Source organism: Plectropomus leopardus, chromosome 5, assembly GCF_026936395.1.
Source record: "Plectropomus leopardus strain MGB_pleo_1.0 chromosome 5, ASM2693639v1, whole genome shotgun sequence".
NCBI lineage: Eukaryota > Metazoa > Chordata > Actinopteri > Perciformes > Serranidae > Plectropomus > Plectropomus leopardus.
In genome coordinates, this window is record NC_142180.1 from 29,952,606 (window position 1) to 29,967,547 (window position 14,942).

At 39.2% G+C, this 14,942-nt stretch overlaps 1 protein-coding gene across 1 annotated transcript; it reads left to right on the forward strand.

The window, feature by feature from the left end:
- The first annotated feature begins 1,569 nt into the window (after positions 1-1,569).
- chaf1a (chromatin assembly factor 1, subunit A (p150)) lies at positions 1,570-14,239 on the forward strand. Its single transcript, XM_042484221.2, has 16 exons — positions 1,570-1,877; positions 3,248-3,295; positions 4,785-5,401; positions 6,345-6,407; positions 6,549-6,778; positions 6,915-6,996; positions 7,097-7,165; positions 7,391-7,608; positions 9,003-9,171; positions 9,455-9,535; positions 10,256-10,354; positions 10,465-10,714; positions 11,511-11,676; positions 11,958-12,279; positions 12,445-12,529; positions 13,354-14,239. Exons 1-16 carry the CDS (start codon positions 1,814-1,816, stop codon positions 13,464-13,466), a joined length of 2,676 nt encoding a protein of 891 aa, XP_042340155.2. The 5' UTR covers positions 1,570-1,813; the 3' UTR covers positions 13,467-14,239.
- Positions 14,240-14,942: the final 703 nt, after the last annotated feature.

Here is a 14,942-nt window from a genome sequence, read left to right on the forward strand (position 1 = left end):
AGGGCAGGGTAATTATCATATTGGAGCAGAGCAGTTATTGATCAACATCTTACTTTATCACTGACACCAAGTAAACTGTGAGTGGTGAAAGTGAGTAACTACACTTTCCATTGTAGTCAGTTAACTTTATTGGTCAAGTTAGGGCCTGAAGGCTTATGGGGGGGGCAACATTACCAATGTACTACACACATAAGATGAGAAAATAAAAAAAAATATCTGAATGAGATTTACCAAAAAAACAAAGTTAACAAATGGAAACTTACTGGAAACTTTAAAAAAAAATCTTGACCTTCCCCAAAGCTGCAAATATTTTTCCTTGAGCCACCCAAAAGTGACTGAGAAAATGCACGACCCTCCATCCACCATATCTGACCATGCATTTATTTATTTTCTGTATATTCACACCAAATGTAGGTATTGGAAGCAATGCAACGCGCTGCTATCGGTGCAGGACTGAGAGTTACCACTAAAACAACCTGCTAATTTCTTAAGCAAAATGCAGATTCTCCCTACAAATCACATAATTACACAAGCTGTGTGTGCAATATTACAGTGTTTGCAGTTTTAACGTTTCTGGCCATGATAAACAGTGTAATTTTGGAGATTTTCTAAAGAAAACACACCTTTCAAACTCATTGGCTGGATTTGGGGTTGAGAATGTATTTAAATACAAAATACAACGATTTAACCTTTCCTGTTCATCCCCTGAGCCGATAAAAACACAAATCCCTCCTTCGTGATTAAAAAATATTATTTAATATGCCTCCTCGTTTTGCAACACCCCCTCCCCCACATAAATAACAGTCCCTAAGTGTTGTACAGATACATGGAATAGTGAACTTCCACAGACATAGACACAACAGCAAAATACTATGACAACAAAGCTTAACAAGGTAAACAAAAAATGATTGCTATGTACAGATTTAAATGTATACATAAACATATCTATCTTTGGAGTGCAGAGGTTGCTGGAATAAATACGGAATTATTTGTTACATGTAACAGCAAGTAAGTGGAAACATCTAATGTGTAATCTGAAATGTGTAAAAGCAGCCTGATCCACACACGTGTTGGGGAAATCATGTGATACGCGGAATTCATGATAGGTACTGTTTAATAAACAGTCGCCCGGGGAGCGCCATCCTCCTTATAGGATTTATTTCCGACTCCTTTCTTTCATTTTATTGCCCCACAACATGGCAACCCTGACTTCTGAGAGTCAAACTCCGCGGCCAATCACAAATCTCGACACATCAGATCCTGTGAGGTAAACGTGTCATCTTTCGATTTCTAGCACAGGGTGTCCCGAACAACACGGACACTATGTTGACTAAAACAAAAATTAAACAGATTCAGACTACTGAATGAAATGAGCTCACACTTTCTGTTTTTCTGTGGAATAATTCAAGTGTAACGCCACATTTTAAACTGTACCAGCGTTTTTAAAAACGCTCCAAAACGCTTTTTTTTAAACGAAACGGGTCACAAACGTGCAACGCCGTTATACAAAACAAGCGCCTCCATCGGTGACGGTAACTCGGCTTTGACCAATCAGCGACAGTTATTGACGCAAGTGACACACTCCCGCCAATTCCGACTGGGGAGCGCGAGGCAGGCAGCGGGGAGTATGTGGGAGCTGCTGGAGGAGAAAGCGTTATGTTTTATGTGAAATAAATTAGAAATACATGTCGTTTAAATAGCATAATACTATTTGGTTTGTTATCGGGGTCGATTCTTGGGTGTTTTCGTAAAGTGCACGGCTGTTTAACCGGACAGTATCGCAAGCGAGAGGAGCCCCGGCTTAGTAGTTGGGATGTTGGCGGCGGAAAACCCATCAGTGGACGGCCATTTGGCAGCATCGACTCCCCGCAGAAGAGGTAACGGTTAAAGACATTTCTAGCAACCAACATATGGTTTTATCAATTTGTTCAAACGTTTATTACTATTATGTGGACGCAATAAAGTTACGACTACAATTTCGCGTCCATAAAAGGATGACAAAGATAAATATGTCGGCTGCTTGACGTTTAGTTAACGCTACCAACCCAGTCTTTACTAACGGTTATCAACATCAGTTAATATTAGCTAGTGTCATTGTTAGGAAGTGGACGTTTACTGATAATTATCAATATTTACGTGAATATTTCTAACACTACAGCTAGCTATGTACTGCTATCTTGCTAATGTTATCGTGTTACCTAACGAGAACTCGGTAACTTTCGCGTCAAAAGAGACACAATAACATCACGCTAAAGTTAGTCAGACCTCTAACTAAACGTGTTTTAGTCGCAGGACTGTAACTTTACCCACTTTAGCTTGGTAAACTAGTGGCAAACTTTGCTACACGGCTTGCTGTGTTGCTTAGCTATGCGGTAGCACTTTCCGAGGTGCCTAGCAGAGGCTAGTCTGTCAGGTTAGCAGACAGGCTAGTCTCATTAGCATCTGTGAGTTGGTTAACCTTTAAGTAAAAGTTGTTAAGGGTGGTGAATCACCCGAGCTGCTTCGTTGCATCGGTCGATTTACACACCCACGTTTTTCGCGGCTTAAGACACATATAAGGAGTTTCTGAAGGGTGAAGTTTTCAGCTTTGTTGTCGGGCATGCATCCGTTGCCTGACAGGCGAATGAAGAGGCTGCTCTGCGGACACAGAGGGGCCTGCAGGCTGCTGCAGCACAGACTAATAATACGCCGGTTGGCGGGAGAGCAAACCAAACACAACCATTACACTCATTGTCACAGTGTTACGTTAGCACATCGACTTTGTAAACTAATGCAATGCATGTAATGCAACACTTTAAATACAATACTTTCCCGACATTTGTACTAGTCGATAAACTTTAACGGTGTGATCAGGATTTTGGAGAGCCGGAGTACAGAAACTACGTTGGCATGTGGTGATTACAGTCGTAAAATAATGTGAGGCTGCTGAAAGCGGAGACTGAACAATAAAACGGTGGCTGAATGGAGTTGTTAATGCGTTAAATGTGATCCCGGCCAAGGTAGATCTTTATTTAAGGATATTCATTAAAAAGAGGTTTTATACTAAGGCTTTATTTGTCATGGTTGTCAACATCAGTTAGTGTTGTTTTTTCATGTTCTGCCAAAAAACCCTAACAGATGTTCAAAGTTTCATTGTTGTCAAAGCTCTTTTTTGATGTGACCAGACAATGGGTCATTATTCCAAGAAATAAATATTTTGAAGTGTGAAGTATTATTTCTGATGTGCCTGTGTTTTCCATTCTTTCAGGCATGGATTGTAAGTCAAGTAACAATGCCAACAAGAAACTTATCCAAGGTAAATATGTTTAATATATGACACAATTTCAGTATTTCATGTGAGATTTATATATTTATGTGTTTAATAATAAGAAACAATAAACTTTTTGTGTAGCACTTAATGAGCAAATGCACAAAGGGCTGTCTAAAAACCAAAAGCAATAATAATGAAACATATGCATATACATACACTTACATATACTCATAAAGACATACATATATGTATGCATTCTGACATATATACGTCTGCCAGTGCATACACATGCACAAAGTAACTGAATTAGAAGAAATAATAATAAGAGAAATAAAAAAGTGTAATAATGTAAGTCTATTAATTATTAGGAGAAGCCTTACTATGAGATTAAGTTTTCAGATGTGATTTAAAAGCATGAACAGAGTCAGCGGATCTGTTGCTCAGTGGGAGGTTGTTCCACAGCCGAGGAGCCAGTACTGCAAAATTTATTATTTTATTTTTTCAGGGACCTTGCACCCTAATAAAGATTGCTGTAAATGTGCTAGTGTTAGCCAGACTAATTTTCAGCTTTTGACCTGGGCCAAGTGTTTAGATAGCCACTAAAACAGAAGGACATCAGGGCATGCAAACAATTAAAAACATGACTGAAAACATTATTATATAAAATAAATGACAATTTGCCTCAGAGGGCTTTGCAGCATACAACATCCCTCTGTCCCCCACAGTGATTAAGGAACCCCCACCCATGAAATAAATAAATAGGTAAAAAAGGGTTGAAATCTCGGGAGGAGGAGGAGAGAGAAAGGGAGAGATCCACAGAAACAATAATAATAACAACATTCAATCAACCCATTTAGTATCACAATTTAAAACAATAGATTTTAAACATTTTATCTTGAATACTAATCTAAAATTAAAAGAATTTCATCAAGTTTTCTGTCTTCACATGAATTCACGGATGCTAAGAGGTAGGCCTACTTTATATATATATATATATATATATATATATATATATATATATATATATATATATATATATATATATATATATATATATAAAGAAGGCACATATTTTTTAAAATTAACCTTTAAAATCAAGAAGAAGACCCCTGGTTAAGTTTTGCTGACCCATAGGATTCCCAAGTTAGGAACCAGTGCCATACACTGATTTACATTTTATGTATTGCTTCTTTTTACTTGATTATTCCCAATTTGCATATTTTTATGATCATGTTCTCTTTTGGTACTATAATCAGTATTTGTAATTAGTTGCACAAGCTCAGATGATGGAACAATCAATCCTGCTTAAAATGTATGTGGTTATAATTTCCCTCTGCAGATATGAGACCTAAATTTGCTACATCTCTTAAATCTATGTTGTCTCTCTATTTAGTCTATGAGGATATTGATGACCATTTATAAATATTAATTTAACTTGTTTTTTTTGTTGTTGCTCTCAGACTCTATTTTGATGAACAACACAAACGCCAATTAAAGTGACATTTTTATTTATTTTTTTAAACTCTGCCTGCAGCTCGTCTCCCATTCAAGCGCATGAACCCTGAACCTAAAGAGAACCAGCCTCCTAAACGCCCCTGTACACATGCCTGCCCCAAACCAGGAGTTCAAGACGGGGACAATGAAAACGAGAATGAATCCTCCGCTCTTCCCATACACAGCGGACCACCACTGGTTAATGGTCGCGGGCCCCTTGATGGCTTCCTGAGCCGTAGGCGCCCAGCACCTTCAGATGAGAACATGGTTATAGATCTAACTGAGGACAGCGCTTTGTCTCCTGTAAAACCCCTCCTTTCACCTGCAAAAGACAAGCATCAGGGAAAAGACAAAACTGCATCTTCTGGAAAATCCAGCAATGTTGATCACATTCCTAAAACACACACGTCAGACTGCACAGTGGACAGCGAAGATAAAGAAGATGGTAATCAGACAGCGTCGACTTCGCAGCTTGACACAACGCAGGATTCGGAAAGTGAGCGAGAGGAGCAGGATGAGTCAGGAAACGTTTCCAGTTTAGGAAACAGGTCCATGCTGTCAGCTTCATCTGTCAGCCCTGAATCTGACAGCTCACCAGAGAAGTCTAAGACTGATGATCCTACACCCACGAGTACCCCTACTACTAGAAAATCTTCAGTATGTATCTATCTAACTTTTTTTTTTATTGAATCCCTCTATGTCTAGTATTAACTGATGCAAAATCCCACAATATGCATTTATCAGTATTCCTTCAGTTCATTTGGTAGTGTAGCTGCATACATCAGACCAAAAAGCAAATAGTTTATCAGAAAGTACAGCAGTGAAATACCAAATGTAGTGATGTTCCTAACAACTAATTTTTCTGACATTTAAATGAAAAAAGAAACAGAACAACATAAACTGTCAAAATTAAGATAAAAAATATTCTGAAAATTGTTGTGTGTATTATAAGAGCCATTTAAAACATCATGTTTTTTGGCCTACCAAATTACGTTTTAAATGTGTGGTACTGAAACATGTCTGATGAACAGCATTTTCATTTGATTTAATTCAATTCTGCTCAAAATAATAATTTTTATAAGTTTAAGCGTTTTGTTTTGTCTGCTGGCGACTACGTAGCTACGCTTAATCGACTAATCTTGCACATCCTAAATTCAAGCAATAATTGTTGGTGGTTCAGTGTTTAAAATAATTTTCATTAGCATCTGCTTTCTTCCAATAATACAATTTGCAGCATGTTTTAACATTTACGTATAAGAAATGCATTACGACTTACCAGTAATTCATGATGTAGATTATTTTTTACGGGTCTTACCACATTAGAAATTGACAATACTGACAAGTCAAATATCTGTTAATATTAATTCAGATACCTCTATTAATATTGTAACAGCCTTTTGAGGACATCTGAGTGCTTTCAGATAGTGGATGTATTGACACACAAGAAGATTTTAGAAACATCTACAGTACGGTGGTTCAAGGTTTTAAATATAGTGCAATATCAATTTTACTGCAGTAATTTGTAAACTATGAAGTAGGGCTTGGTGAAATGGAGAAAATTAGAAAATCTCAATATTTAATTTTTCCCCTTTCTTCCTAGGAGCCAAAGACGACGCCCAAGATACCGTCGGATCAGAAAACCATCAAAAGACGCTCACTAAAGGTGGGACTTTTGATGTATACAGTCAAGTGGGGTTTGAATTCTGTGTCTAATGCCTGAGTTGTCTGTTTAATAACATGGCTTCAGAAACAACCTACAATTGTTATGCGTTATTTTAATGTCACTGAACTTTTGCATTTGTAGAACGAACAAGAGGAGAGGCTGCGGCTGCGGCAGGAGAAAGAACGCCAGAGGGAAGAAGCTAAAGCAGCGAAAGAGAAGAAGAGAGAAGAGGCTCGTAGGCTAAAGGATGAGCGAGAACGGGAAAAACGAGAGAAAAAAGAAAAAGATAAACGGGAGAAAAAGGAGAAGGAGGAGAGGGAAAAAGCAGAGAGGTTAAAAGCAAAAGAGGAACTACGGAAATCAAAGCAAGAGTGAGTAATGCAAGGTTCCTTTAAAGTCAAGACTCGTGTATTTTACAGGTTCTCATTTGTGCAAGTCAGTGTTGGTTAAAAATGCAATCACACTGATTTTTGTGTGCTTCGTTTTTTTGCTTTACACTTCCTTCAGGGCAAAGCTTGAAGAAAAACGGAAGAAGGAAGAGGAGAAGCAAATGAAGGAAGAAGAAAAACGGTTGAAAGAAGAGAAGGATGTAAGTTTATGTAATTAAGTGTTATTTTGAGATAGACAGTACAATGTTTTGTGTTCAAGATTTGTAATGGATCAGTTAACCAATGTGTATGTTTTCACAGCGCCTCAAAGCTGAGAAAGCAGAAATTACACGTTTTCTGCAGAAACCCAAGGTTCAACAGGCTCCAAAGGTAAGCAGATATCACACTTACTTACACAAAATAACTTTATTAATCGGGTGTATTTAGCATATCACTACAGTGCTTACTGCAGCACTAAGTTGCCTTAAAAAGCCAGTGATCATCTTGAAATCTTTAGCACATAATCAAAATTAGCTTCAAGGACGTAGTGTTTTGTTTGAGTTGCAACACATGCTGTAAATAAATTTAAATATGACTCAAACTTTGCCATTTCAGACACTTGCAGCCGCGTGTGGGAAGTTTGCTCCTTTTGAGATTAAAGAACACATGGCTCTGGCGCCACTCTGCCGGGTCCAGTGTGAGGACTCTGTTCTGGAGGAACTGGACCGATGTTTGAGGAACCCTGCTGATAACCTGAATGGACTGAAAGACTGGATCGGACAGCAACCGCGCAGCTCAGGACCCACCAAACCCAGACAGACAGACCCTCTCAGGTAAGACTGAAAATAGTGATCATCCTAATTTGTGCACTCCGTTGTCCCCGTGATCACCCCATATCCACCGACCTCTATATTTATCGCCAAAAACTAGGATTGTTTTTTGTTTGCACAGTCTACTGATGAGACCTTCAGCAGGTATATTCCTGATGGTCTGCTAGACTCCGTCTCCGACGCACCTGTCAGACATTCAAGTGTGCAAAGGTTTTCTTCAACAGTCTAAGGATAAAAAATGCTATATGGTGGGATTATAATGATGAGGATCTTACCAGTATAAGATGAATGAAATCACCATTGAAATGATGGGTTAACAGATGGTTTGCTGCACCCATCCAATTTTTTCTCCCATGACTGCGACACCCGCTTTTTGTGTATTGGCTAATATCTAGGTCTCTGTGAGGAACTAATAAACATCATTCTGCTACGTGTAAGGTATTGTGATGCAGTTACAAATTCTTTACTCGAGTGGAGACATTCATATACCATCCTTTTAATGCTTATGCAAAGTTTTAATATTGTAGATTAACTTTTTTGAAATTGTTTGTAAGCGAGGCAAATTCATTTATATAGCACGTTTTATCAACCGCGCAATTCAGAAAACGTTCTGTTTTTGTGTGTGTGTCCCTTTGTATCAGTCTGTGTCCCCTCGTGGATCCATTAACGCAGTGCAAGATAACTCTTAATGAGTTTTTTTTCCCTCTGCACCAGTTTGTGGAGTTTGAGTTGTGGGATAGATCACTGATCAGAAGAGCAGAGCAGATTGATAAATTAGAGGCGCAGCTGCTACAGAGAAGTGACTGCAGACTTTTAAGACACGGTGCAACGAACGGTTAAAATTGACTTAATTCACTGTTCCTAGCATTCTGCTTCTCCATTTGTGCACAAAATACAGTCTGCGCTCCTACAGAGTGGAGCCATGAATAACCTAATGGTATACATTTTGCACTTGTCATTTTCCCCCTTTTTTTTATTCATATGTTTTTCACAGCTGCTTTTGTTGTGTTTTTTACCTGCTCGAAATAAAGACATCAGTCAGTTGATCAACATATATTCTGTCAGTGCTCCTAATGAACGGTCTTTCTGGACATATTCTACATATTCACCAAATTAACTTTCTATAGCAACCAGCTGGTTTCCATACTATCACTTTGCTTCAGGGATATCTTTGTCATCTTCAGTTTTTTATGCCATGGTTCCCACATTGTTTTAGTGATCTCAGCCAGAACAGACAGTGCTGTTTTTTGATCAAGTTATTTAGTGTTTTTTGTACTTCAGATACTGCATCATGTGTGCCTACATATAGATTTTGAAAAACAAATACACTTAAATAAAACGTAACTGTGGCTTTATGGTTCTAACATTCTTTCTCTGTGTGTGTAATGTTTTTTCAGCGACTGTATAACAGTAGAGGGGCCTAAACCAGATGGTGTACCAGATCGTAAACGTTATGGACCCATGAAGCTGCTGCAGTTTCATGAGAACTACCGTCCAGCGTACTGGGGAACCTGGAGTAAGAAGAGTTCACACATCTCGCCCCGCTGCCCCTTAAAACTAGACAAGGTAAAACTTTTTGGCAAAAAGATCAAACTTTTTAGTTTAGACTCTACAAGTCAGAGATCCTAACTGCACTAAACATGAATGACTTTTCTAGTCATAGATAAAAATAATAATTATTTTGGTGTATATTTAAATGTAATGCAGTACAGAAGAAAACTGAGAACCCAAACTTATTTAGCCATGCTTCTGAATTGCTTTTCACATTTTAGCTTTTATTCAGTATTTTGACTTTATCCAAGAATTGTTTGTGTACCTGTGACACTAATCGTGTTTTCTGTCACCACAGGATTTGTTGGATTATGAGGTGGACAGTGATGAAGAATGGGAGGAAGAGGAACCAGGAGAATCCCTGTCACACAGTGAAGGGGTGAGTTTATTGGAGGGTGAAAAAGCATGCACATTTACACATCTACATCATTGTCCAGTATTATAGTTTAATACACATGTAAAACTGTCTCGCTGTTCCCTGGCAAATAGTATACTATCAGCACTATAACCAACCAAAGCACACATTTTTTGATTTACCAGCTCTCAGGTACTATTAGTTTCCATTTATGTCAATACATCACAAAAATCGGCTTGTAAGGCCTTGAAACAGGCAGAGTAGTTGTGAGCAGTGACTTTTTCTTCAGATGTGTTTTGTTGAGTTTTCCAGAAGAGAGACAAAAAAGGTAACATTTTAAATTGTAAAGCAAAATGAAATGAAAATTAAGAAATTGACTTTGGCAAGTAAATTTCCAATCCACTTGCCTGATGGGGCAAGTGAAAATAAAAAACCAAAACCTTAATGTTGAACCTGAAAAGCTTCCAATAAATGTTTTTGTTTTGTTTTGTTTTTTTAGAATGAAATGGTACATTAAAATACTTACTGGAATACTAGCATACCTTTGTATCTCACCAAATGAAAATATCTGAATAATTTAAGCACTTGAGTAGGGTTTGTTGGATTTTTTGCATGAAACAGCATAGAAGGAAATATGCTTCTATTTATTATGCAGGCAATAAAGCACACACTTATAAAAAATCATCTCAAGAAGATGATGGTAACATTTATTTAAAACAACTTTGACCTGTTGATCATTTTCAGGAAGATGAGGAGGAAGGAGGTGAAGATGACGATGATGATGACGGCTTCTTTGTTCCTCACGGCTACCTTTCAGATGATGAGGGAGCTCCAGAGGAAGAGGTATGAAGGGAGCTGCAATATCAGTTGTTTTTTTGCAAATTTAGTTCTTGTTTCAAAAATATTTTCTGTTGAGATATCGAGTCACCAATAACACACATGCAACCTTCCAGGAGGGTGGCGATCCAGAGAAGCAGAAACTACGTCAGCGAGTCAAGGCGAAGGAGTGGGATGAGCTGATGTCCAACAAGAAGAAGATGAAGGTGCTGGATCCGGTGGTGAGGGGCTGCGTCTGGGAGGGAGAAGGACCTGCGATGACACTCTTCCAGCCTTATGAGATGTGTCTGGTCGAACCTTTACCCAAGGCAGACAGCAGCCCGAGCCCAGACGAGCTCTCAGAGAAGCGTCAGAGAGAAGCACAGTGTAAGAGTGTGACGTGATTCACTTAATCATCTTACATCCACAGTTCTCGGTAAATTACTTTTCAGGCATCACTTGTGTTGGATTTACACTACACTACATTCAGGAACATTTCCATCATGTGCTTTTTCACACGTGGCGATGCTGGAATAGATGGAGCAAGGGTCGGTCCAGCAGGTGGCACTAATGCAGCATTTATTGATGCCAACCGCCATAAAATTCTAAAGAAACTTGATAGTTATAAAATCACCTGTGAACGTATTGGCCTTGATGCTTAATCAAAAACAAGCTGCAAATTAAAATATGTCAAATGTGGAGTCCAGCGGCTGGTTTTCACACGCTCTTACTGAGAGCGTCTTTGGTCAGATGGACATAAGTCTTTATGTGCTTGTCCCTGCAATGTTACGGCTTCATTCAACACAGCCATACCAGCCTTTTCCCTGAAGTGTTACCAGGTCTTTAGGTGGGAAATTTGCAGAAAAGATCGCATGGAAGATTATTTCCTGCTCCCATATGATCTGTGGCCTAAAAATAAAATCTCTGATTTCTTAGGGGCAACTTCAGCAAAATACTTATGGCTTGGTAGCACATACCAGGGGTTGATAGTTTTCAGCATGTGGATAAACTCAGGCTTTTCCTCCATATAAATGTATAAATGGGCACCGTGTCTTTAGTGATATGCAGCATGACTATATCAGTAACAGCTTTTTTCACCGTGTCGCTTTCATTCCATACAGGACACAATGGAAAGTGATTCCACTATCACACAATAAAAAAAAAAATCTCTTTTCTCCCACAGTACTCGGTCAGCTGCTGCCTCTGTTGCATGGCAACATCAACAGCTGCAAAGTGATCATCAATGAATTTCTGGAGTTTTGTCGTCAGCAGACCTCTTCCTCCTCCTCCTCATCGCCACCTCCTGAACTGTCCAGCCCTCAGAGCCCCGCAGAAAATATCCCCACCAGGTGAAACAACAGTATTTGCTGATAACATGTGAACTACAAAAATATACAATAAAGATATCGAAGTAGTTGTCTTCGCTAAAAGTAAAACAATATTCACTATACTGGGAAATACATTTCTGTAGTACTGTTTACACAATAATAACGAATACAATGAAAGACGTAAAACAAGTCTGAATGTAAAGTGTATTATCCAAAAATTTCTTTCACTGTACATGTTATTTAGAAATAAATTCTCTAGTTTTACGTCAGTTAAAATGGCATTTTCCCCTCCCTCTTATCAGAATACAGTTAAGGCGCCTCATCAAGAGCAATGCTGTTTATGAGAAGCGCTCCACCTACAGACGCTGCTGCTGGTACGTGCACACAGACGTCCTGTCCCGCTTTGCGCAGGAGGCTCTTCCTGTGCCGTGCCAGTGGACCTACCTCACTACAGGAGCTCGAGAAGAGTCCCGTGAAGAACCCCAGGCAGCCACCGGCTCTCAGGGAAACTCTCCCACTACACCACAAACCTCCTCCACCACGTCTTCGTCCTCCAACAAAAGAAAGAGCACAGGCAGCATGTCAATCACAAAGTTCATGAAGAGGTGTACTGACCCCGGGCAGGTAGAGAATTTTAATCACCATGCAGACTTTGCTGCAACATTAGTTCTTTGTGCTCCCTTTTTCGTATATCTTTCAAAAGATGATCATCTCATGGAAATGCGCTATTCACCTGCTGATTGTAGCATGTCACAGTCTCAAATGGTCTTTCATCGCTGCATTTTCCAGACGGAAGCAATGGAGGCCGACGGTTTTCAAGCTGACACCGAGGATGACGACGAGGATGACTGTGTCCTAATCGCCACACAGAACGGTGAGTTACACAGGAAAAATAAAAAGATGTCTGTCAACTTTTAATGTTTACTCTGAGATTCAGACCATTTAAAAAAATATTAAGATACCAGAGATTCTGAGCACGTGTAGTGAGATTATTTTCCTTTGGATATATTACCAATTCAAATAATGGTAGCTGATAAATTCTGTATTTTTTACAAGTGTAATGCTTATGTATTTAACATCTTTCTGGTGCAGAATTGAAATGTGACTCATACATGGATGGATGGCGAGGTGGAGCTGCTGCTCAGTGTAACCTCACAGTAGCGGTACTCCACTGTTGTCATTTGTGATGCACACTCATGACACAAATTAACAGTGTGCATGCACAATTTGAGGAGATGCAGTCAAAGTTTTCCAAATTCACAGTTTTGAAAAACCTTCACGGGTGTTTTTTTTTTTTTTTTAAATTATTTTAAATCTTAGTTATTGTGACCTAAAACTCTTCTTACATGTCAATGACAGGCCAGAATACAGAGGAAAATATTGATCTTCAAAAATATCTCTGTACTTGTAAACAGGGCCTAAGTTTAGCTCTGGGAAACATGTTCTAGTCATTAGAAGAGAGGATTGATGCCAAATTCATGTCTTTGTCAGGAGGCAGTTATCCTTACTTGGAAACAGCTAGCCTGGCTTTATGCAAGATCAGGCGGACTCCAGTAAGGAAACACATTTTGTAAAGTGTGTTTTAGGCATCTGTCTCGTTGAGTAACACCTGCAAATTCTTGTTAGTATCCAGTTTTACATGCATTTGTATGTTGTTTTTCATGATCTAAATGAGACCTTTTAAATGTTTCTCTTTAGCTCCAACCAGCAAGAACTCCTCCAGCGAGGGAGACTGTCTGATGGAAGTCACTCCCTCCGACACAGCTGCTCTCCCCGTGGCCAGCGCTGCTCCTACACTCGCCACTGCCTGAGGACAGGAGAGGCCGGCTCCTCTAACCAAGCTACCCCACTTCCCTCATAAATGTCTCCCTCCTGGTTATAAACTGCATCTGGGACAGAATCAAGTCTTCAAGCAAGATGAGGCAGCACACAGGTACAAGCAGGTGGCTTCTGCTCATAATTATGAGTTTGTTTTCACTTTTTTTTTTTTTAAAGGAGTCAGGAGTCATCTGGTCTGTGAAATGTGCATAAAATCAGGAGTGTCTGACTTGATTTTGGGGGGGCAGTTTTGTCCAATGCTCATTAACTGTGTGTCTGATTGATTTTTGCATTGACGTTTCAGTCAGACAGGGTTGGCACGGGCCTCTTTAAAGTCTCTCTGGCACTGCTTTAGCTACAGCAGATTGGGTTGAACAGAGAGAGGAAAAGCAGAACAGATATGTCCAGTTTTTGTGAGAAGAAGCTTCCAAAACATCAAAAACAGCATTATTTACAGTTTTTGAAATATTGACTTCATGATGTTATTGGACATCTTCTAGTCTGTGTGTGTGTGTGTGTGTATATATATAGTTTACCAGAAATAAGGGTTGGGAAATGAGAGGCTGAAAGTCCATCTGTCATTTCCCTTCAATTCAATGGGGTGCATTTATTCTGCAATTTCTAACTCTGACAGCTCACTGGAGTAGTTGCTAGATCTGTACTTGTACAGTTAGGTCCAATGTCACAGTGTTTTATAAATATGTATTTTCTGTATTTTTTCAAGAATACTTGAACAAGATAAATTCATTAAACATGAATAAAAGTACTGCACTTTTATACTCCATTCATTCCTTGACACTTATTCAAGGTGCCTGATAGTAGCGTGACGCTGACAGCGTTGCTATTCTGACAGCTTTTGTTTCTTATCAGAAACTGTGTTGAGACTCGAACCTTTAAGAGTACTGGAGATGCTGTAGAGCCCGACACTCGGGCCAAACTGCCTGCATTAGCAACACCTGTGTTGCCGAATATCTAGTTTTTCTACTTCTGCACACGTTAACAGGCTGGAACATTACACACAGCCTGCACGAGCAGCTCAGCTGCTAACCTAAAGATTCAGAGCCACGCCTGTTTTGTCCATGTGACACAGTTGTCAATATCTTTAGAATATGTCACAGACATGAACATTTTTTAAACTATTTTTAAATCAACACATCTTGTTTTGGTTTTAACTTGAAAGCCCTGTGGACTAAATCCATTCATTTGTTAATGAAAGGATTTTATTGTGAAATATTTAATCAAAGGCCAATTCAGTCTTGGTACAAAGAGTGAGCAGGCAGCAGCATCACTTTATGTGCAAACACCACGCGTTAAAGGGCAGCAGTTCAGTGGCTGTCAAACACAAGAAGACACGGGCATGAACCTGCTCAACTGTGATACACACTGGGGATGTAATGGGACTTTTTTTGCTTATTTTTACACCAACAAATGACTTGAAACATAAACATTAAGCCCTTGAAGTCAATAGT

Coding starts and splice junctions, on each gene's coding strand:
- chaf1a (XM_042484221.2), top strand. CDS start 1,814: ATGTTGGCGGCGGAAAACCCATCAGTGGACGGCCATTTGGCAGCATCG. Junction 6,997..7,096: donor GGTTGAAAGAAGAGAAGGAT/GTAAGTTTATGT, acceptor ATGTTTTCACAG/CGCCTCAAAGCTGAGAAAGC. Junction 11,677..11,957: donor GCAGAAAATATCCCCACCAG/GTGAAACAACAG, acceptor CCCTCTTATCAG/AATACAGTTAAGGCGCCTCA.